We start from the raw sequence: 23,290 nt of genomic DNA on the forward strand, positions 1-23,290 counted from the left end.
AACTGAGCAAGGGTTCAAACCTGAAACAAAGAGTCTTAGAACAAAGGACAACAATTAAAGACCACTGATTTGAGGGCCAAAAATTGAAGACCACCCCCAGCAAAGGATAATCCTGCAAATTGCCCAATTTTTTTAAAAAAAAGACTTTTATATGTTTTTTGCTTTTTTTGGTCTTAAATTAAAGATGTGTAGTTATAGAAAATACCAAAATGTTCTTTAATCTTATGGTCTTAAATATGTCATGTGGTGTAACAACCTTGGGCCTAACTCACACCCCAAACAGCACATGCGGAAGAGCCCAAGGCTATTTAAACCCACATAAGCACACTATGCCCACCGATACGGGACATAACAAACCACCACGCTCCGCATCTATCGTCCTCGACGGCTGTGCACTAGACATTACTAGCCCCGGGCGAACACTGTCATACCGACGTCACCATTCAAGACACGATAGGCACGAAGGGCGGTGGGTGGCTCTGATACTATTTGTAACAACCTTGGGCCTAACTCACACTCAAAAGATAGCTATTAAGGTGGGGAGAGCCCAACGCTATTTAAACCACACTATGCCCACCAATGCACGACATAGCATGTGGAAAGTTGCAATTAAAAAATTACCATAAAAAGAAAGAGATATTTTTTTTTAAACGGACTAAAAAGAAAAGTAAGACAAACAAATTAAAAAGGAGGAAGTACATGTTTTTGAAATTTTATTTTTAAATTTGATTGGATACATATTGTTCAAGTTTGATGCAGTGGATGCACTTGCTCTTATGTGTTTATTTTTTTTTATAACCATATGGTATCAGGAAAATACTGACCCAACTAATTCAGTTCTGCATCGCATAGGGCCTATTAAAAGTGAAAGCGCTCTCTATTGGGACGGGGGGTTTTTCCATTTCCTGGACGAGCATCCGAGACCTCTAGTCATGTGATATTGGTTTGATGCTGCTGTGCATATATCATATCAGATGGACATAAGTTATGTTACTCGGACCCTCTAAAAATGCATTTTTGGACAATCAGACATATATACAACATTGGCGATCTAGTGCATATTACGAGCCATGCACATAATAAAGAATTAAGTTATAGTTCTAAACCTTGTATGTATGTCGTCGTATACATCTAGTGTGGCCCTTCTTTCCCTTAGCATCCATTGCCTAGTTGTTAATGCCTGAGTCAGGCACCAACAGAGAAAAACTTATCCACATCTAATGTTTAGTTTAAGTAAAGATACGTGTAATGTATTTATTAGGTTGGTGCAAACACTGGCTGTGAATAAATCTTTTCCACGCGATGGACATAAGTACACTATGACAGTTCATGTGTCACAAACATTTTTATATATATAAATATATAAAGAAATATAAGAACATAATAAGAAAATGCCTTTTCCATTACAAATAACAGTGTTAGCATATACCAAAGAACAAGAGCATAGCTCCATCTAAAATCACTAAAAGAGAACTAGAAAAGCAACATCTGATATTATACAACAGTAAATGGCATTGGTTAAGACAGCAAAACCTAACATCTTAACCAACAGGCCTCCTCTCTGGCTCCAATACAACAATATTTCACCTCATTACAGGAAGGAAAAACAAAAAAAAAAAGAATAAAAGAATGAACAACTTTAATGTGTATGATGAATTACAAAATCTGTGTTATCTACAACTCTGGCGCCGACTTTGTTTCTGTGCAGGCGCGTTTGCACGAAGATCTTCCGATTCTCAGTTGCAGAAAATGCTCCACAAACCGATAAGGCAAATGTTTTGGAGGAGAGTAATCCGAAACATTTCTGTTTGCAATGATTCCTAATGCTATCTACCATCTGGCAGCTTTCAAAAAATTGTCATATGGACTTGAAGCCGGTAGCCTAAAGGACTCGGGATTACTTTGATATTCTGCTCCACAATGCCAAGAACTAGTTCCGCGTGATGGTGTATGAGAAACATTGGCTATGTTCTGATCTGCGAGTTGGTTTTTTACCTGCCCCCATAAAGTTTAGTGAGCAGTAAGTTTTAGATCGTATTCTCTAGATCATGCAAAGCAGGAAACTTATAGTGCTACATCTACTGTGAGTTGTTTTACATAAAGAATATATACCTTGGCTATCTGTTTTTCAAAATGTGCTAAGTCAATAAATGGGCGGGTCATTGATCCGTAAAAGTTACTTGGACTGAAATGGGTTGCGCTAAAATGGGTCATAACCCAACTCGTCAAGTTCCTACCAAGCTTCAATTTCTTTGTTTGTTCTTTTAAAAAATTAAGTACCTAATAAAACTATTTTTTTCTTTATTATGGCTATATATAACGTATCAACCAAAAAAGACAAGGTTTCTATGGGTCAATTTGGCCTACATATCAGCCCAAATTCTAGATGGGCTAAAATGGGCTGAGCTAATAAATGGGCAGGTCATGTTTTTGTGGGCTAATTTCGCCACCCCTAGTTTTACCTAAGTTGCAAATGAATTAAGGAAGGGGGAGAAGGAGAAACAAGAAATGGTTAGTTTATAGAAATCAATGAAAACCGAAACAAAAAAAAAGACTACTTTAGGGACCTGATTCTCAACCTGGTTATCAGAAGCGCTTTCTTTGTCTTGTTCACTTGAATTCTCTGATATTTCGATCAGCACATTATCTTGTCTATGTTGGTTATTCATCAAATTGTACATCTTTTGTTGTTTTCCCGTTAAAAGTGCCTCACAATGATGAGTCATTTCTTTGTAAGAAAATTCAGGTTCCGTGCTCACAGAGATTCTCCCTACTTGATGTGCCGTTTCCAAAACCTTCATTTGGTGTAGACAAAGTTAATTTCAGAAAACAAGTACCAAAGATCAAAATAGAAAAACTAAAATTTTTTTCGCTTACTGGGTTCTAAATAGATTATTGGTACATACTAAATGAATTTTTTAACATAAACATAGTGTTTTGAGCCAAAATTACTGGGTTCGGTTGAACCCGTAACTACCACTGTGTTAGACAAATTATTTTTATCGTGTCTAAAGATGAGGTTAAATGGAGCGGCATGGTGAGCATTCATATAGCCGACCCCAACTTGTTTGGGACTGAGGCATAGTTGTTTTTATATAAATAATGGGTTAAAATAATATAGTGACTTACAGATTCTAAAAGTTGATTGACACTCAAAAGGTTGGGAATTTCCATGGCTGATTGTTCATTCTGTTCGGAACCACTTTGAAATAAGTCTGGACCATCATCGTCAAATATTGAGGCCAGCTGCACAATGGTAAAAAGAGTGATCAAACAGAGAAAATGAGGATAGAAGAGAATACCAAAATAAATTTCGCTCTCTAGAGACTTACATCAACTGCTTTAGACTGCTGTGCTCTCTGTTGAGCATCAGTAAAAAACTGAGTCCCCAAGGAATCCGAATCATCTGGTGAAAATTTCTTAAGCAACTCCTCCCTTGTAGCTGACACTTCAAGCTACATATCGGAACAAATTATATTAGGGATCAATGCTTATAGCTGGTTTGCCCAAGATTCTCCAAGGCCAAAAGTGCTTTTTTTGCAAAGTTGAGGTGTTTGGCTAAGCTTTTAAGATAAGAAAAAGTGTTTTCCAGTAGAAGCAGAAACTGTTTTTGGGAAGCTGAAAAAAGTAGCTTCTCCCCAAAAGTACTTTTTTGAAAAGCAACAACAACAACATACGTAGAGTAAACCCACAAGTGGGATCTGGGGAGGGTAGAGTGTACGCAGACTTTACCCCTACCACAAGAGGTAGAGAGGTTGTTTCCGATAGACCCTAGGCACTCTCTTTTTTTATTTTTGAAAAGCAATTTTGAGAAAAATACACATAGAAGCACTTTTAAAAGCTTGATCAAACACTAATTGCTGCTCAAAAGTGCTTTTCAAATTGATTAACCAAACACAACCCGCTTCTCACCAAAAGTAATTTTCTGAAAAGCACTTTTGAAAAATACACTTTTTCAATTTTTAGAAGCTTGGCCAACCAGCTAACCTTATGTGGTTGAAAAATTAGTAATGAAATATTTACGTCTGATAGATTAGATAAGCTCTTCAGGATTAAGGAAATCATGGATTCTGTTGACTGATGCTCAGTGATATTTATTTGTGAGAGACATTTCTGAGCAGAACTATCATCTTCGTTGGATCCATATGTAACTTTTCCATTACCAGAACTTGAATCAGCAGCTTGTAGTTTGCTATCTTCAACCAAATGTAAAAATGGATCAACCTGAAAAAGCAATGACAGTTTCCCATGCATTATGACATGAACAGAAATTAATATAGAAAGAACAAAGGCCACCACGGAGGTCAATAAAGCATATAAAACTTGCGAGCAATTGGATACTAACCATTTTATCTGAAAGTGTTGCCTTGACACACGGAACGAGAGAAGGTATATTATATGCCTTTGATGAGAAAATAATCATAGATGTCGCCAAAACAAACAGAGATCTTTTACGTGAAGGTGGTAGTGACCCTGGAAGAAAAAAAGTCAAATGAACTGTGATCCATAAATCTTCTAAGTTAAAAAAAAAAAAAAAAAAAAAAAAAAAAAAATGTTCGAGAAGGAAACTGTTGAGAATATGATTAAGTAAATAAAAGTGTGGTCTCTTTAACAACTTAAGCTTTTAGATGAGATGGTCACACACTTTAATATGGTATCAAAGCAGGCAGAGACCCTGGGTTTGAGTCTCACCACCACCCGTTATCAAAAAAGAATTTCCACGTAATTGGCCCATGAAAGAGAATCAGGGCGTGTGAGTGGGGCATGTTGAGAATATAACTAAGTAAATAAAAGTGTGTTCTCTCTATTAGATTAAGTTATTAGATGAGATTGACACACACTTCAATAGAAACACGCGGGCAAACAGATAAGCTGAACTATTTTCTCTACAAGGATCATAGTGTTTGGGGATTCTCACATAAATTATTGCCAAAAGTTTTAGGAGACGGTAGGAATGCAGTTATTTCTAATTATTGCCTCTTTTAAGGTATACTGCATAGCATTGACAAGTCTTTGCTTTAAAGGTAAAAAACAAATGAATCTTTGTGCAGCAAGCATTTAAGAATTGCTATTAAACACCAAAGGGAGGAACATGTTTTTCCATGTTAGGAAGGAGCATGTTTTCCATGTAATGCAATATGGATTCTAAAGATGCCAAGGAAGGTGTGTTTTTTCACTTGGCTCACCGCTAGAGAGGTGATTTTGACAGTGGAAAATCTTAAAAGGCGGAAAGTTGTCTGCATCAGTTGGTGTTACATGTGTAAGGAGGCGGGTGAGGACGTGGATCATCTTCTTCTACACTACGGGCTAACCATAAGGTTATGGTGGGTTATGCTTAGGTGGTTTGGCACTCCATGGGCAATGCAAAAACCGTGAAAGATTTGATGTTCAGCTGGAAGAGCGGGAGAAGGAGGAGAAGATGAAGGGCAGATGGTTCCACTTGCTTTAATGTGGATTGTGGGGAGAGAGAGAAATAGGAGAGCTTTTGCAGGGGTAGAGTCGAGTTTCTCTCAGTTGAGGAGTAGTCTCCGTTCTCTTTTGGTGCACGCATAAAGTTCCTTGTTGTATAGAATCATATCTTTTTGTAAATTCTTTACCTTTTGGTATACCCCTTGTATATGGCTAGTTTGGCCAAGTTGATGAATGAAAATACATTTACTTGATTAAACAAAGAACACCAACAAGAACATGAACTCTTTATGGGTAGGACCTAAACGTTTTCTCTCATCTTTTTATACTACTATCCTTATGAAGATGTTATAAACCTAAAGGAAAGAGAGAACTTAGTGAAAAAATTAGCAGATGGGATTACAGCTAAGAGAACGAGACATGCTCAGTCAACATAGTAACGAAAGTCCAAGAACCTTCAATCAGTTCAAAACGGATAATGCTAACTTGAAAAAAGATACTGAGCTCTTGTTCCTAGCGCTCCGATGAAGCAATTACTTAACCGGCCTTCTCAGTATAAAGGAAAAACAAATTAAAGGGAAAGAAAAATCTTAAGCAGTTTCACACCCCAGAGGGCAAATATGATGTAGCAGTTTTACCTCCTTCAGCGAGTGCAACATTTCTCAACGAAAACGCAAGCTGAAAACTTCGCACTAGAGCTTCACGGTATGAGTTCTGCACAGGTACATGAAGCAAACTTCAATTAAGAGATATACGCTACATACCAACAAATGTTTATTCACATATTAGTTCCTTTACGGATTTAACATAGCATATAAAATTGCCTCATGCACTGTGATAAACGACCAAGATATCCTAGATCATTTAACTGCCTAAATGCCAAACAAATAATACCACAAATAAAACTCTCAATGATTTAGTTATTTGGCATTTTAGTTTCTCATTTCCATGTTCTTATTTTAATTTGTTACTAACAAGCAGTTAAACTGTCTCCTTGATCACCATTGATTTGGAAGGTCTTTTCATGCAAAAGTTTTAATTTTCAAAATAATAGAAGCAAGAAAGACATTAAAAAATAAAAAAGCAATAAATAGCGATTGGCATTCAGAGTTTACAATTAATCCTCGCACCACCGGGTCCAACGCTTATAATTAATCCTTACCATGTAAGAGGACATCATTTTTGCACTACAAAAACACAAAGGACTAGAAAAAGGAGCTCAATTCTAAAAATGGTACATTATTGTTTTCCTCTGGTAAACCGGTAAATGCTCTAGGAAGCCTATTAGCATTTAACTAATACTCCTCAGATACTATATTATAAGATATCGATTAAACTCTCCTACTAGATAAAAATTTCAACCATCTCTCATCCAACAGAAGGTTCAAAAATTCCCTTGATAGGAGACACTAAAAACCTTACTACACAGCGAAGACAAAAGGGAAACAAAAATCTTAGGAACTCCAAAGGAATATAATACCTAGATATAGTCAAGAATTAAGAAAATAACTATAATGAAAGGAACCACTAAAAGAATTTTTTTCTTGTGGATCTTTCAAGCTACACAAATATGGATATCCTTTGTTCGATAAAATTCTTGGAGAACAATAGAAACACTAAAATTCCATTTAGTATCATGAGGAAAGTACGTGCCGGCAAATAAGTATTTAGAACAAATATAACACAAAGAACCAAGCAATTACCTTTCCTCTAGAAAATAGCAAGACCAGGCTAAATGTGTGAGCAATGGCTTCATAATTCTCAGGCATATTTGCCGGAGAAATTGATTGTGCCCATAGAGAGGAGAGCAGGAGTGCGATTTGGTGACTGCTGAGTCTTAGAGAAATAGGACCCTGAAGATCATGAGGAAAACAATTATCACTACTTAGTGAAGTCAAATAACACAGACTCAAATAGTAAACCGCTGTATTACTACATTGTATAGTTTTCCCAAAGTGAAACACAAGTTCTATAGAACAGTTGTGAAACCAGCAATATTATTTCATAATGAATGGTTGAAGTCGAATACCAACATATTCAGTATATGTGTGTTGAAAATATATCGATGTTAAGATGGGCACACAATTTAGAAAAGAGTAGAACCTTCTTCATTTAATCCAAATGAATGTTTGAACTCTAATGCCCAACATAACCTCTATATCAACAACAACAACAACCCAGTGAAATCCCACAACGTGGGGTCTCGAACATAACCTCTATATCAGTGTCATAAATATATGGATTAAGATGAATGCAAAGTTTCCTAAGATGATTTGGCCATGGCATGCATGGACCTCCAAATACTACGGTATATGGCGCAACACTTTGATGATAGAAGGACCTAAAATGCGATGAGCTAGACTTAAAATCACATAAATATAGATTATCTCAAAAGACCTACAATTTCTCAATATTCATGCAGATTTAGAAAAGAACATAATATGATAGAAGCAAAAGATTCAGATAAAAGATACTCCTTCTGGTCCATAATAAGTGACCTTTTGGGCTTTGGCATACCCCTTCAGAAAATACTTACTTCTAGAAAACAAAATAGCCATTTTGGCTAATTTACCATTAATGAAATAGTACCTATTGAATATAGTTTCTTGATTACATAAAAACGACAGATACATTAGGTCCAATGTTTTGCCAAGGGACTTTTTAGTTTGTCCGTAGATTTCCATGTTAGTGTAGGACAAATGTGAGGTTTAGATAATCTCTAGTTTTAGAGAACACTAGTTTATTTAAGAAAACAAATTTTTGGGTATGGAATGAAATGGATCCAAATAGAATGGAATGGATGTTGAGAATTTTTTTTTGATAACCGTGGCGTCCGGCTAGCTTGTGCTCACCTCAGCTAATTCCACGGGATACCTGCCACCTCCCACCAGCAACAGGTATCAGGTAACTCTGTCCACCAAGGCTAGGACAGATGCAAAACAATCACCTAGTGTTTTTGTCTCTGCTGGGATTTGAACCTGAGACCTCATGGTTCTCAACTCACTTTATTGACTACTAGGCCACACCCTTAGGTGCGAATATTAAGGATTTATATAAGCTGATCCCAACTTGGTTCGGGATTGAGGCATTGTTGTTGTTGTTCGTTCCTATTATTGTAAGCAAGCTTCCAATCATTCTCAGCAGAAAGGTGTGAGTGTATGCAGCAAAATAAGCTGTTGATCAAAGATGAAGCTGTTCAAGCAAAAAGCATTACTTGCCAAGGATGTGAACTGTGAAGAGAAGGTCAAAAGCTTGAGTATTAAAGGAGTAGCAAATATGAAGTCTCATAATATGATGTCAGTAGGGGTGTTAGGGCAGGTTGGGCTTAATTTGGGTGGGTTAAAATAGGCTGAGTTAATAAACCCAAAAGTTACTTGGGCTGAAAACGGTTGGGCTAAAATGGGCTAACAAGCGGGTCGTAACCCAACACCCCCACCCCCCCCAAAAAAAAAAAAATGCTTACTAAGCGTATTAATTTTTTATTTGTTCTTTTATTTTAAGTACCTAATAACACTATTTTTTTTCTTTATTATGGCTATATGTAACATATCAAATTGATAAAATGTCTTTTTGAACATATTCTAACAAGGTTTCTCACGGGTCAATTTGGGTATATACCAGCGCAATTTTCTGATGGGTTGAGCTATTACATGGGCAGGTCAATGACCACCCCAAACTTGAGCGGGTTGGGCGGGTCATGTTTTTATGGGCTAATTTTGCCACTATACCACTAAGATGGTGGAGATGGTCACAGAACCTACCACTTCGTTACTTGGTTTGTTTGTAGACTCTTCAACAGGTGCAGGAGAGCCTCTCATGCTATATGCCCCGCTATATGTTGACTTTATTCTGTTGAGTATCCCACTATTGTTATCTTTCTGTTCCATTTCAAGAGTAACATTCTCCGTTGAAGTAGACCTCGTTGAAGAAGACCTCTGGTCTCGCAGCTTTCCAAAAAGAGCAGCTGAAGAAGAGAATACAGAAACAGTTCTAGAGAGTGCTCTTGAAAAATCTGCTGCCTTCCTTAGGTGGGCTGTTTCCTCCGGTACCTTCTGAGGGGAAACAGAAGACGGAACGAGGACAACAGAAAAAATTCGATGAGCTCCAACTCGTGTTTCAAGATCAGGGTGGACCATAGCAGGGAGTAACTGATGAAATAAAGCCTCTGGGAATGCCTAAACATAAAGAAAAGTCAGATTCTTTAACTCAATATACCTCGGAAAAAGCTACGAAAGCAAAGAAAAGTCTTACTTTGTTTTGATATGACAAATTTGGCATAGAAGCTATGATTTGAGAAGCACGGTAAACAGCAGCAATAGTAGTTCTTGATATCACTTTGATACTTGAGATGTTCTCTAACGTTACTGCCATCACATCAAGAATAGGGCCTGCATCTCCAACCTAATAGTCGGGAAAATGAAGAATCATCACTTCCGAACACATGCCAATAACAAGAAGTTTGATTTGAGACTTATAGCCTATTTGGCCAAGCTTTTCCAAGGCCAAAAGTGCTTTGTTTTTTCCTAAGTTGAGGTGTTTGGCGAAGCTTATAGGACAAGAATAAGTGCTTTTGAGTACAAGCAGAAGCTGTTTTTGAGAAGTTAAAAAAGTAGCTTCTCCCCATAAGTATTTTTTTGAAAAGCACTTTTGAGAAAATACACTTAGAAGCACTTCAAATAATACTTGCTGTTCAAAAGTGCTTTTCAAATTGATTAGCCAAACACAAATTGTTCTCACCAAAAGTAACTTTTTTGAAAATCACTTTTGGAAAACAAACTTTTCAAAATAAGCTGATTTTAGAAGCTTGGACAAACAGGCTATAAGAGCTTCCAACCAATTTACATAGAATGCAACTTATTTGATATTCATATCCAATGAAAGATTAACTGCACCTTTTTTGATAACTCCACAAGGCACTCGTCCACTGATTCCTGGAAAAGTCGGTTCCACTTTATTAATTCGGCTCCGAGCTTTGCGTCATCAAGAGTATAATGTATACTTTTCCGTAAGTGCCTCATAATATCAGTTATTGCACTGACTAGAGCAATGGAATGATGGATCTTCGTGGTTTGAGCAAGCGAAGTCACCACCTGAACAATGTCAAGCTGCATTTCAGGTTGTTTAAGAACATCTTTGTGATCTAGGTGCTTGACTAATGTTGACAGCAGAAGGTGCGCATTCTCTCCTGCATAATTGAATAGGTAAAGGAGGAACATTAAAGTGAGAAAAAGCCATTATGAATTTTCATTACAAGGAAAATATAATACTAGTAAAATTAGGAATCTTTCGAATAACCACAGGTAATAAAATATTTGATAAAAGAACAGCAAAAAGTAAATGAGAGTGCCAAAGAATAAAAACAAGATAAACTCTACTCTACCACTAACTTCTCTCCCTTTAGAAAGGTAAAGTTAAGAGTAGCTTCAAACCTGAAGCATCCATCGTGTACTGCATATCCTTTAGAATAGGTACAGCAATTCCATTTTCAGTGGGCCATAAATTGTCGTCATCAAAGTAGCGAAATAAAGATTCCAAAACCCGCCTTGTGGTTGTAGCCTCCTTACCTAGTTTGGCCATGTTATGCAGGCAAACCCTGGACCAAAATGATGGGTTTTCTGCATCCTCCCTGTCAAGGAAAATTAAGATGCACTTTAGGACACCACATGCAGAAAAAGAAAAGGTTGACCTGACATTTAGTGTGAAATATTAACTTTGAAATATTTAGTTCCCCTTTCTCATTCACAATGATTCTCCACGAGGGAACCTTCGCGATGACTCCTGGGGAAGAAGTAACGTGGCCCTCAACTTTGCGCACTTCTTCCACCCACCTGTTCTGGTTTAAGTCTTGATTTTCCTTTCTTGGTCTCGGATAATTTTCCAAGACTACTGAAACGATCTAATAGATAGGATAAATACATTAGTAGAGGCAATAAAGATGTCTGGAGAAGTAAAATGGACACAGTTTACGCTACTAAAATAAAGTGGTGAAAAAATACACAACTAAGAAATACAATAGATCTATCTCAAGGTAATATCCCACAAGCTATACTAATTCTGACACTTCTTGTAAATCTAACTTAACACGCTTTCCATTGAGAAGTTTTACTCACTATTATTTGGTGTCCAGAAATTGGGCACATGCAAATAAAATCCTATCAAGCTTTTGACCTTTCCACGTTGCCCTCAATGTACACAAGAGTGAAGATATTTCAATGTTCTATAGAGGGAGAATTGGAAAATACTGATCGGGCATTTTTCAGACCTGATAATAAGAAAATAAGGTGGAAAGAATCTGCTTACATTGTCAAACTCCGCTGAAACATGGGAATATTCACCCATGAACCAAACCTGTGACACAATTAAGTTCTTGTTAGAATATCAATTTAACAAAGAACTCCAGATCTACATTTGGATGCAGGTAAAAGATAGTTATGGTTTTATACCATTAATCATAGAAGTTACCGGTGTAGAATTTAAATGAAAATCAAATCAGGACTTTGAGGAGAATAAATTACTAAACTCACATGCGCTCTTCAATGCCTCATATATACTCCCTCATCAATCAGTGATGAAATTTTTGTGTTATATGGAAATTAGAAATGTTGTAATTGCTGGCGTATAATATGTAATACTCATATATACTCCTTCCGTTCCATAATAAGTGACCTTTTGGCCTTTTTAATTGGTCCACAATAAGTGTCCTTTTACATAATCAAGAAGGTATTAATTGTTTCTTTTCGAATTTACCCCAATTTAAATAAGTTTTTATGTAATAAAAAAATTTACCCCTATTTAACAGGTACTATTTAATTATGGGTGAGTTAGTCAAAATACCTATTTTTTCCTAGGAGTTTAGTATTTTCTTTAGGGGTGTGCCAAAGGCGTAAAGATCACTTATTATGGACTGCAAGACAACGGAAAATCATTTTTCCTAAATGTCTTGGTCTACATCATTAGTCATCCAATCATGCAAAAATGGAACTACTTTCATCCTAATTTGTATAACTTTTTTACTTCTGCAGATGTTGATCATATGATTTTGACTTAATTCCCTTTTTAGAACTGAAGAAAAGCACACTTCGCTATCATTTGTATTTGATGGAAAACAACCATCTTGACAGTTTGTATCAAAAGCACATAGTAATAGACTAAATAGTTGGAAAAATCTACATGAACTCTGTACCATTGCAGAAAGTGCTTTCAGGCCAACTGTGCGGAGATGTATAGCACTTTCTTCTTCCCCTAATTGTTGTGCCAATTGACACAGTTTTGGAATAAAACCATCTAAATGAAACATGTAAGTACCGTCTTTCTGCATAAAACGATAAAGTCAAGAAGGAATAAGATACTTCACATTTGTCTGGCACAACTTATGCATAACCAAGAACAATAACCAACCTGATTATTTACAAAATCAAATAATGATTCACATCCGACAATAAGCATGTCATTCTCACGCGACTGATCTAGAAGAGTTTGTAAGATGCCGAGCAGACTATTTGCAAAAAGTGGCCTGACAAAGAGATACACGAAACCATATAACAATACATAACATAACAAATGAAAATTAGAACTGCATCCACAAAGCTGAAAAAGACCAATTCATACTTCGCTAAGCAATAGAAACTTACATGTGCTCCTTGCATGAGACAACCAACTTTTTGTATATACACATAACAACCTTTGCTGACCGAAAATTCTCATTTCTCAATTCCTTATAACACTTCTCCTCAAGTGACTTTGTTATCTGTTCAGCAGATCCAAGAAAAGGCTTATGACAAAAATGTTCTAGAAAATTCAGACTTTAAGCATGAAGGAAAAAAGAAGATTTCTGCTACATAAGGAACAATGAAGACGCAAACATTCAAAAACAAGCATAATGGCAAAAGTTAGTCAATTGGTTAATTATTTGCATACGGTGTCCCATAAAGCTCCTTATACCTAGAGTCCTAGACCATATCGGCTAAAGAGAATATAATGGGCAAGTTAAAAAATTTTATGCACCAGCTTGCGCACACCTCAACTAATTCCACGGGGTACCTGCTACCTCCCACCAAAGACAAGTACCGAGTAACTCTGTCTACCAAGGCTTGGATAGCTGGGAAGAAATTAACTAGGATGTTAATTTAACGGAGTAAAATGTGATCTAATACATTAACGAAGTGCCTTTAAGATAACTATTTGATGTTGTAAAGTCAAGGTAAGATTCAAATGGGTTCCAAATGTATGCTCACTTCTAATGCACTATCTATTTACATTACACGGTTCTTATGCCAGACAAAGAAAGTCCAAGTGAATAAAGTGATCCTGAAGATTAGCAAACAAAAATATGTTTTACAAACATTCAGGAGGTTTTTCATTGATTGTTTCAAAGAGCTCATAATTTTCAAGAACACTGTGAAATGAATATACCTTGGGAATTCGAAAAGGATTTTTTGCAGCATATTCACAAAGTTTTCCTATCTTCCTATCATTTGGTTCTTCTTCCTGCAAAGTGAATGCACAAATGTCATTCCTATACATGTAAATGTAGCATAGAAAGACAGCAAGTTTATCATTGTCAAATGGACAAATACCACCTTTTCTGGATATTATCTCATATTAATGTACTGCTGAGTGTAGCTTAAAATCATTTTGAAATGAACAAGGTAATGTTAACCATGTAATCGAAGGTAAATTAAGCTCGCCTATTGTAATTGACATCAAAATTCAAGTAGTTGATTAATATTGGCAGGTCGCTCCTTTAGTAGGTGAAACATTCATATAAAGTGAAAACAACCAATGCCTCTTACTAGCTAACTGATATCTAAATCTAACACTAAGCAAAATACGATGACTACAAGAATCCCTATTAAGTACAAATGCTTCATCATCAATATATAGAGAAGTAGCTTTTCTCCAAAAGCACTTTGGAACATTGGCCAAGCACAACGTACTGCTCTAATATTGGCAAAAGTGTTTTTCAAATTGATTAACCAAACACAAACTGCTACTCTCCAGAAGTACTTTTTCTAAAAGCACTTCTACCAAAAAGCATTTTTCAAAATAAGAAAATATTGGAAGCTTGGTCAAACAGACTATTAGACTCCAAAAACTGATTAGGGGTACTTAAAACATAAAAAAGGAACCAAGCAGAACATGGAAGTTACTTATATTCACAATACAATACTTGACTAACCTGGGACCGAGGAAAAATGTCTGAGATCAACTTCTTATACCTCTTAACGGGCTGCCTTGATCTCGTCCTCATCGCCGGGCAGAAGAAACAAAGACTTCCACATGCTGGCAATACTTGCCTTGACATCACACCGGAGACTCCGTTCATTTTTTTACTAACACAAATTTTTATTTTCTCACCCAATTTGAATAATAGCTCACAAGGTAAATGCTTTCTTTCCCTCCCTTAACCTCTAATAACTCTAGAATTCCTATAAACCCTCAAAAAATCAGAAAGGGAAAGAAAAGCACTCAGGAGCTTTTGGGTACTCCTGTTTTTACAGCCTACAAATAGAGAATTCAAAAACACTTTGCATCAAAATCTCATTAAACCATCACATATCAAGAATCTACAAATGAGCAATTTGATAAAAAGGGTACCCCAATTTTCTCTCAACTAATCAAAATCATGAACCAAGCTAGATAACTAAACAAATTAAGCAAAAGGATATATGAGAATTTGAAAAAGATCAAAACTTTTCAAGAAAACTAAGAAATTAAGCAAAAGGGTATATGGGAATTTGAAAAAGATCAAATTTTTTCAAGAAAACTAGAAACTTAAGCACATTAAGCAAAAGGGTATATAAGAATTTCAAAAAAGATCATTTTTTTCCAAATGGGGTTTCAAGAAAACTAGAAACTTAAGCAAATTAAGCAAAAAGGTATATGGGAATTTGAAAAAGATCAAATTTTTCCAAATATCAAGAAAACTAGAAACTTAGACAAATTAAGCAAAAGGGTATATAAGAATTTCAAAAAAGATCAAATTTTTCCAAATGGGGTTTCAAGAAAACTAGAAACTTAAGCAAATTAAGCAAAAAGGTCTATAAGAATTTCAAAAAAATCAAATTTTTCCAAATGGAGTTTCAAGAAAACTAGAAACTTAGATAAATTAAGCAAAAAAGTCTATAAGAATTTCAAAAAGATCATATTTTTCCAAATGAATTTGATGATATGACAGATACCCTAATAAATACATAGACATTTATATGAATTTGTACAAGTGGTGGCAATATACCAACTGGAAATGAGGCATATACATGTATATACATTTATATATTTTAGGTGTATATTTTATGTATATACCTTTCAGATGAATGCCTGCAAAGTACAGATCAAAGCTTTCCAACAATGCAACGGATCACCTGCATTTCTTTCCCCTTTTTTTCAACAACCTTTCTTCAAAAATTTGACTCTCTCTCCCCCCTCTATACACAAAATAAAAAAAATAAAAAAATAAAAAATAATAATAATTGTTGAAAATTAAAAAAGAAAAAAAAAAGAATGATGGGTTTGGCCGGACACTAATTACTAATTAGGAAAAAAGAATACTATTTGTTTAACGGTAATATAAGGATTTACAAGAAAATGGAATGTTGACTTACTGACATATGGGGATTTTATTATGCTTCCAATTTGGCATATTATAGTTTCACCATTTGAAATTTTTGAGAAAGTTAAGGATGAATACTTGTTCTATTAAGAAAAAAGAATAAAAAAATAAAGTGTTTCTTTCATATTTGACCGTGGCAGTTAAAAGACAGTTGATGGATGTAATTTCTTTTGAGCCCCCAAATTTTATTGTATTTTGTTTTCCACTCGATGTATAGGAAAGCTTTGTTGGTCTCAACTAATTCAAGTTCGCGTCAGGAAGTCTTAGTCTGGGAGTAAAGTGCTCACTATTAAAGGTGACTCCTTTTCCGTGGATCGAATCTGACACCTCCGGTTAAAAATATAGAGGGAAAAATACACTGTAAATATAAGAGTCGAACCCCCTTAACTTGAAATAGAAGCGTGATCTGCTCTATTTCTAGGAGTGAATGTATCGTTTATAGTACGGATTCGTTAGAGTCAATAAGTTTAGCATAAATTATATACTCCTTTTGTCCCAATTTATGGGATACAGTTCGGACTTCGAGAGTCAAATAAGAAAAAAAAATTATCACGATTTATTTGGTTGCCCTTTAAATATTTTAAATTGTTAAATATTGTGACTTATAGTACTTTTTATGTAGTTTCAAAATATGTAAATTAGTTTTCAAAAAGCTTAAAGATTGTATGTCCGAATTAGGTCAAAATAAAAAAAATTAACTCTCGAAATTCGAACTATATCACATAAATTGGGACAGAGGGGGCATTTGTTTAAAGAATTTCATTAATGTGTACAAATAAATTTAAAACCCATTAACTTCATATGACCAGAATTCAACAATGATAAGCCTCAAATCTTGAATTTCTCTTCGTCATCTCTATATAAGTTGCATTCACTTTCCCGGTTATAGTAGGTAACTTGTTGTGTTCTCCAAATTATACTTATCTTTTAGGTGATGTGATAGTAACTTTTACATTATAAATCTATGAATGAAAAGTTCAAAGGTTTAATACATAAAACCTCTTTAAACTTAGCTAATTTACTTGAGTTTCCAACTTAACTACACACTTAAATTTTGCAATGTTTTTATTATCCTTGAACTACAATTTTTTGTATTTAAATTACAAACTGAGCCAAGTTGCAAATTGAGCCACCAAATGTGACCTTTAACTATCACAATAATTCTGATGTAGACATATATATGCTTTTTCATATTTTGTTGACTAATTCGTCCTAACCTAGTCATGATATGTGTCTCAACATTGGTTAGTAAGGGACCAATAATTAAAGTAGTATCTTATATTAGAAAAAAGGAAAAAAATTAATGATTTGTATTTACAGCCATTCATTTATCTTCCTCTGGTCTAATTACTAAATCTTGTTTAAGCTTTTAAGAATGAAATTATAAATTAAAAAATTCGTACTCATTGTTAGGCTCATTGTTAGTTTATTGGCTCTTTCACATTACTTTACAACTCTGTTATATGATTTAAGCAGGTGTTCATAAATTATTAAAATATCTCAAGTGAATCACTTGACAAATGAAAATATTGATGTGTGTGTGTTTATCTTTTTAAAGTTGGTTGCTTTTAATTTGATATTCTCAAGGTTAATTGGTGGTAGGACAAACTTCATCTTGTGATCTTGGAATATTCTAGCCTTCCACTATGCGTAAATAGGTCAATTAGTGGTAGGACAAACTTCATCTTGTGATCTTGGAATATTCTAGCCTTCAGCTATGCGTAAATAGTTTTAATCATAATTGGTATTAATTAGTTTGATAAACCTACGATAGAACAACACCTCATAAGTATATTATTACTTTATTTACTTTTTATAAATGTTTGATTGTGAATCTAATTATTATTGTATATATTAACTTACACTACTAAAAAATCTCTATTTTCTCACTGAAAAATGTTCAATGGTTATTTCCCACTGAATGTCCCTGATAAAAACTTAAATAGTAGTGTTTTCACACAAAAAAAAAAAAAGGAAATTTCCCAGCGTTTTAGTGGAACCTGTTTCGTACATACGTTTCAAGCTGGATTCGGTGGGAATAAGGTGGGAAAATCAATATGTGTATAAAGACAAATTTAAAATAGAATATCGGTGGAAAAAATATTTTTTTCTAGTAGTGTTAAGGTTGTTGTAAGCACTAATAAACTTTAAATTGTGAACCCGGCTCTGCTTGTATATATACATATTTACAAAAGACAAGTATATATAGAGTCAAATATACATTTCAAAACTACTCTCTCAACATAGAATTCCCTCATTCAACTCCATAACCTGCATCATTTAAATTCTGAATGTGTCGCTATACCTTGGAGTTTTTGTTTTCCACTTTCCTTTTTTGCATACGTTTTTCTAGGTAGGATGGGAAAAAGGACCATCATATAATAAGTACTAATAATAATGACACTAGTAGGAAGAGTCCGGAACCAAAATGCCCCCAAAAAAATCATTTTGAACCAAAATATCCCAACAAAAAAAAATGTTACAAAATATACTTTTTAGCGCGAAAAGCGATTCGGAGACGGAGCGAGCCAACGCCTAAAGATTTTTTTTTTTTTTTGTATAGCGTAGTATTTTACTGCGCCATAGCTACCATTTGAAAAAAAAAATTTGGTAAACTTTTTTTTTTTTTGCAACACTTAGTGTTTTTTCCATACTTTGACCAACGATTAGTCGTGTGTCAAGACTCCGAAACGTCAATATTTTATATAGAACCTGATATTTTTTTTCGCGTACAATAATGTAGGCCTAATACATCAAGGATACGTAGACGCTCGGATAGTCATTTTAGGGGTTGAAAAAGGTGAAGTAAGTTTTGTTTGAAAAAACTTAGAGTTTTTTCCATACTTTGACCAACGATTAATCGTGTGTCAAGACTAAACGTCAATATTTTATATAGAACTTGATATTTTTTACCAATTGCGTACAATAATGTAGGCCCAATACATCAAGGATACGTAGACGTTCGGATAGTCATTTTAGGGGTTGAAAAGGTGCCCGAAGTAAGTTTTGTTTGAAAAAACTTAGTGTTTTTTCATACTTTGACCAACTATTAGTTGTGTGTCAAGATTCCGAAACGTCAATATTTTATATAGGCACGATATTTTTTCCGCGCACAATAATGTAGGCTCAATACATCAAGGATACGTAGACGTTCGGATAGTCATTTTAGGGGGTTGAAAAGATTACTAAAATAAGTTTTGTTTGGAAACTTTAGGGTGTTTTATTTTTTAAGATTTTGATTTAAGCGTGTTTATTTTTTAATCAAGACATAACTTTATTTTGAATATAAATCTAATTCAATTTGATAAAAAGTATTTAAAAAATATAGAGAAAAATAGTTGTAAATGGTAAACTTTTAGATGAAAATTATAACTTTGCGGAAGTCCGATTTACGCATTTTTTTTTTTTGAACTTGCGTAGTTTTTCGAGATCTATGCGGACAAACGGCCGCAAGGCGGTATGGTTGAGCCCATTTTTAAAAAAACACCTTTTATCCTATTCAATTTTCCCCCAAATTTGCGTGAAATTTTCAGTTTTATTTACTTATAATATGATGATACGCAATAGATTTCAACGTAAAAATCCCGGAGTAATGTAGCTGTGAATGTCAATTTCACTTTTGTAGTTTCAATTTTTGAAAATAAAGCTGATTAATTTTCTTGACATATAAAGTTGACTAAAATAACCTTCAATTAAACACTAAGTTTTTTCAAACAAAACTTACTTAGCACCGTTTAACCCCTAAAATGATGATCCAACGTCTACGATCCTTGATGTATTATTTTCGAGCCTACATTATTGTTGAAAAAAATATCAAGTTCTATATAAAATATTGACGTTTCGGAGTCTTGACACACGACTAAACCTTGGTCAAAGTATGAAAAAACACACTAAGTGTTGCAAAAAAAAAGTTTACCAATTTTTTTTTTTGAAAACTTTTTAGGCACTATGCCAAAAAAAAAAAAAAATTCTTTAGCGAAAATCTGCGCTAAAACTTAACTCCGACTCAGTGAAGCGCTTTAGCGATATTTTTAGTTTTTTTTTTTTTTTTTATTGGGGTATTTTGGTTTACTTGGTTTTTATTGAGTCATTTTGACCCTTCTTAGAACATTACTACTATATAGTTTCTTAAAGAATGTGCAAAATCCAAATTGGACAAGTGAACGGACAAAGTAGTTTGCTTTGATCTGTGCCACTGCAATTTTTTATCTGTGACATTGTTATACGAGCTAATGTCAATATTATTTTATCTATTACTTAATTTTTAGTACATGCTAATTAACTTGACTTATCGGAACAATCTCTTTATCTTAAAAATCCTCCCCACACTCCCGTTATGGAATTACACTGAGTATGTTGTTATTGTTGCTAATTAACTTGACTTTGTGTGAGTATTATTACAAATTTATTATTGTCTAAAAATTAAAAATTAAAATATAAGAGCCCAAAAAATAGAGCAAAGACCATCTCTTTTTCTTTTTATTTTGCATCTAGAAAATATTTAAGGGCAAAATACGAATATATACATATTTAGAGTAGAAATTTACAAAACGCGACGATACTTTTCAGTTTACAAAATATAACATTAGAATACTTACAAACCTTACACAAATGCAGTAAAAAAATAAAAAACACATTTAAATTGGAATCCCTTAAACAAGGTAACTGATTTATCAACATCTCCAAATCTCCTTCCCAAAAATTCTCTCCCCAATTTCTCTAGATTTGTGGCAGACTCAAATCAAAGCCATATAGCGGTTTTTCTTCTGAAACGACCAAATTATATTCAAAATCAATACGCAAAAATATCCCATGTTTCTGTAAAAAAAAAATCATCAGATCAAGTGTGATTGATTATACGAATGAATTCAACACCGATAAGTTACAAATCTGCAAAATACGCAGGATTAAAGTGTCAGAAATAATCACGGAAGAATTAAAACTACGAACAGGTATTCTCCCCTATTTTTCGTTATACTTTTAAGTATTATCCATCGAATTAATCTACTACTTTGATGAATCAATCCGTCCTCTATCTTTTCCCTCCTTTTCTTACCCAACCACCATACCATTTTCAATGGTGATAAGGTTTACCATCTCAACTAGCACTTGTTGATGTCAAATAAACATTTGTCTATAGTGCCACTAAATTCTGAATTTGTGAAGGCAGGTGCAGAAGGCTATTGCTTTTGCACGAAAAGCTCACAATGGACAGCTATGTAGAACTGGAGAGCCGTATTTAACACGTTGTATTCACACTGGAACAATTGTAATTGTCTTGGTTCCATCAACTGGGAAAAGGGTACAATGTTGTCCTTTGGGCAGTACTTTGTTGAACATCTCATACAGTATAACTTAAAGGTCTATGTGTCCATTTACATAAATTATTAATAAAAAATATATGTATAAATAGGGTGTGAAAGTTGAATGAATTTGGTATAAATGTAGTTTATGTAGTGTAAAAGTGATTTGATACAGACAATAGTTTTTTCCAAAATTATATGTATGAATTGTGTATGAAAGTTGAATGAATGTGATATAAATGGTGTTTATCTAGAGAAAAAGTGATTTAGTTCAGACAATAGATTTTTCCAAAAAATGTATGTTTGAATAGTGTATGAAAGTTGAATGAATGTGGTCTAAATATGGTTTACGTAGTGTAAAAGCGATTTGGTTCAGACAATAGATTTTTCCAAAAATTATATGTATGAATAGTGTATGAAAATTGAATGAGTGTGGTATTAATTTTGTTCTTATATGTGTAAAAGATGATTTGATTCATTTTGATAGTAAAAATGTTTATCCGGATAACTTTATCTAACTTACGTACTTTTATTTTGTCATTTGTATAAAAGTGGTAAGATATGTGTGTATATGTTGTATGTTTAGTGTGTAATTTCTGAATTACTAGTTCAAATATAATTTTTGATTGCAGGTACGAGCTTCTATGAATTTCTACATACAGTGACTGGTGATATCAAGAGGTTCATAGTGTGCCTTCGAGCTATGACGTGTAGTTGTGGAAGATTTGAACTGGATTAGATACCTTGTGGGCATGATATGGCTGCCATAGGATATATTCACCAACATGGAGAGGACTATTCATTGTCCCACTACATCAATAAGTGAGGAAAATTTAAGCAATCGAAGTTGACATGCAGCAGATATGGTAAAGAAGGGCAAAATGAGAAGACTTTTGACGATATTCCACAGGAAAATTAAAAGTCGAGAATGTTGTTTGTTGTTTAGTGAGAACAGAAACTTATTGCTTGGATACAATTATAATAACGATAATGTTGAAAGTTTATATAAATTTGGTTATCAGCAATACATGTTTGGTTTCAATGGATCTTACAGTTTATCTGAAAATATATGATTAGTGTATTAATATTGTATGAATAATGTATTATAAATCCTGAGTGTTATACTAAAATGACTGATATGCATATGAAAACTGTCTGTTATTGTATGACTTAATAAAAACTGTTTGTTGTATGAAATCTGTATGGACACAGAAATATATGTAACAAATCCATGCATATTTAAGAAACGTAATTGCATATCAATACATCTCATATTATATACACACCAGTGCATTGCCCTAATACAAATATTTAACTTACATTCTGTTAATCATATAAGAAACAAGTACAAAATATAGATAATCTTGTGATGCCAAATTTTATGCAATATGTATCAAATGTGATTTATTAAACTCAGAAATTCATGAATTACAAGATTTAAATAAGAAAGAAAACAATAAAAAATTAAGATAGAAGCAATTAAAGTGTAGCATAATAAGGTCAGCAACAAACTATCTTTTTACATCAAACACTACAATTAGCTTACTAAATAATTTTTTTTTTTTTTTTTGCACTTGTCTTTTGGATCTAGATAATAACTCTCATTGCGGGATAAGGTCCTTGCAAATTCTTATCCCATGTGATGTAATTTACTGGTAACCATTCCAGTGACTTCACTCTCACTAACAGCTCCAAAAGCCTACTTTTGCCTTGCGTAATCCCACAACAGAGCACCATACCTACTAACGGTGAAGACTATGATCGAAGCTTTCCTTCAAAATTTCCGAAATGTCTTGGGCTGATATTCAACAAATGCACATACATGGACTCTAGAGTCAGTGAAAAGAAAGTGAAGATAGAATGTAAGAGATATTTCTTTTTTATGTATGAAAACTGCTAACACATAAAAATCTGATTCCATATAAAAAAAAAAGCATACTTCGATTCAGGATGTTGTTCTAACAAAACA

At 34.1% G+C, this 23,290-nt stretch overlaps 1 protein-coding gene across 6 annotated transcripts; it reads right to left on the reverse strand.

The window, feature by feature from the left end:
* Nucleotides 1-1,384: 1,384 nt before the first annotated feature.
* LOC132060316 (protein SEMI-ROLLED LEAF 2) lies at nt 1,385-15,846 on the reverse strand. Of its 6 annotated transcripts, XM_059453299.1 has the most exons (20): nt 15,712-15,846; nt 14,588-14,910; nt 13,822-13,896; nt 13,041-13,156; nt 12,808-12,922; nt 12,593-12,721; nt 11,710-11,757; nt 11,121-11,305; nt 10,839-11,035; nt 10,302-10,594; nt 9,661-9,810; nt 9,171-9,584; nt 7,113-7,262; nt 6,048-6,123; nt 4,346-4,473; nt 4,024-4,224; nt 3,333-3,455; nt 3,130-3,246; nt 2,568-2,795; nt 1,385-1,995 (listed from the first exon to the last, which is right to left on the reverse strand). In XM_059453299.1, the coding sequence occupies exons 2-20, from the start codon at nt 14,732-14,734 to the stop codon at nt 1,831-1,833; spliced, it is 3,057 nt and encodes a 1,018-aa protein (XP_059309282.1). In that variant the 5' UTR covers nt 14,735-14,910; nt 15,712-15,846; the 3' UTR covers nt 1,385-1,830. The 6 variants fall into 6 exon arrangements, with proteins under 6 accessions (XP_059309282.1, XP_059309284.1, XP_059309281.1 ...); XM_059453301.1 differs by lacking the exon at nt 15,712-15,846 and having other exon boundaries at nt 11,238-11,305; nt 14,588-15,375; XM_059453298.1 differs by lacking the exon at nt 15,712-15,846 and having other exon boundaries at nt 14,588-15,374.
* Between the last annotated feature and the right edge of the window lie 7,444 nt (nt 15,847-23,290).

The sequence above is a fragment of the Lycium ferocissimum genome, chromosome 6, assembly GCF_029784015.1.
Source record: "Lycium ferocissimum isolate CSIRO_LF1 chromosome 6, AGI_CSIRO_Lferr_CH_V1, whole genome shotgun sequence".
Lineage (NCBI taxonomy): Eukaryota > Viridiplantae > Streptophyta > Magnoliopsida > Solanales > Solanaceae > Lycium > Lycium ferocissimum.

Bases quoted from the DNA above. Each gene is read 5' to 3' on its own strand.
- LOC132060316 (XM_059453299.1), bottom strand. From the start codon at position 14,734: ATGAACGGAGTCTCCGGTGTGATGTCAAGGCAAGTATTGCCAGCATGT. The intron at 10,595-10,838 runs GTTTGAAGCTAC...TCAATTATGCAG, and splicing joins GTACACGATGGATGCTTCAG to GAGAGAATGCGCACCTTCTG. The intron at 4,474-6,047 runs GTAAAACTGCTA...TTTTTCTTCCAG, and splicing joins TGTTGCACTCGCTGAAGGAG to GGTCACTACCACCTTCACGT.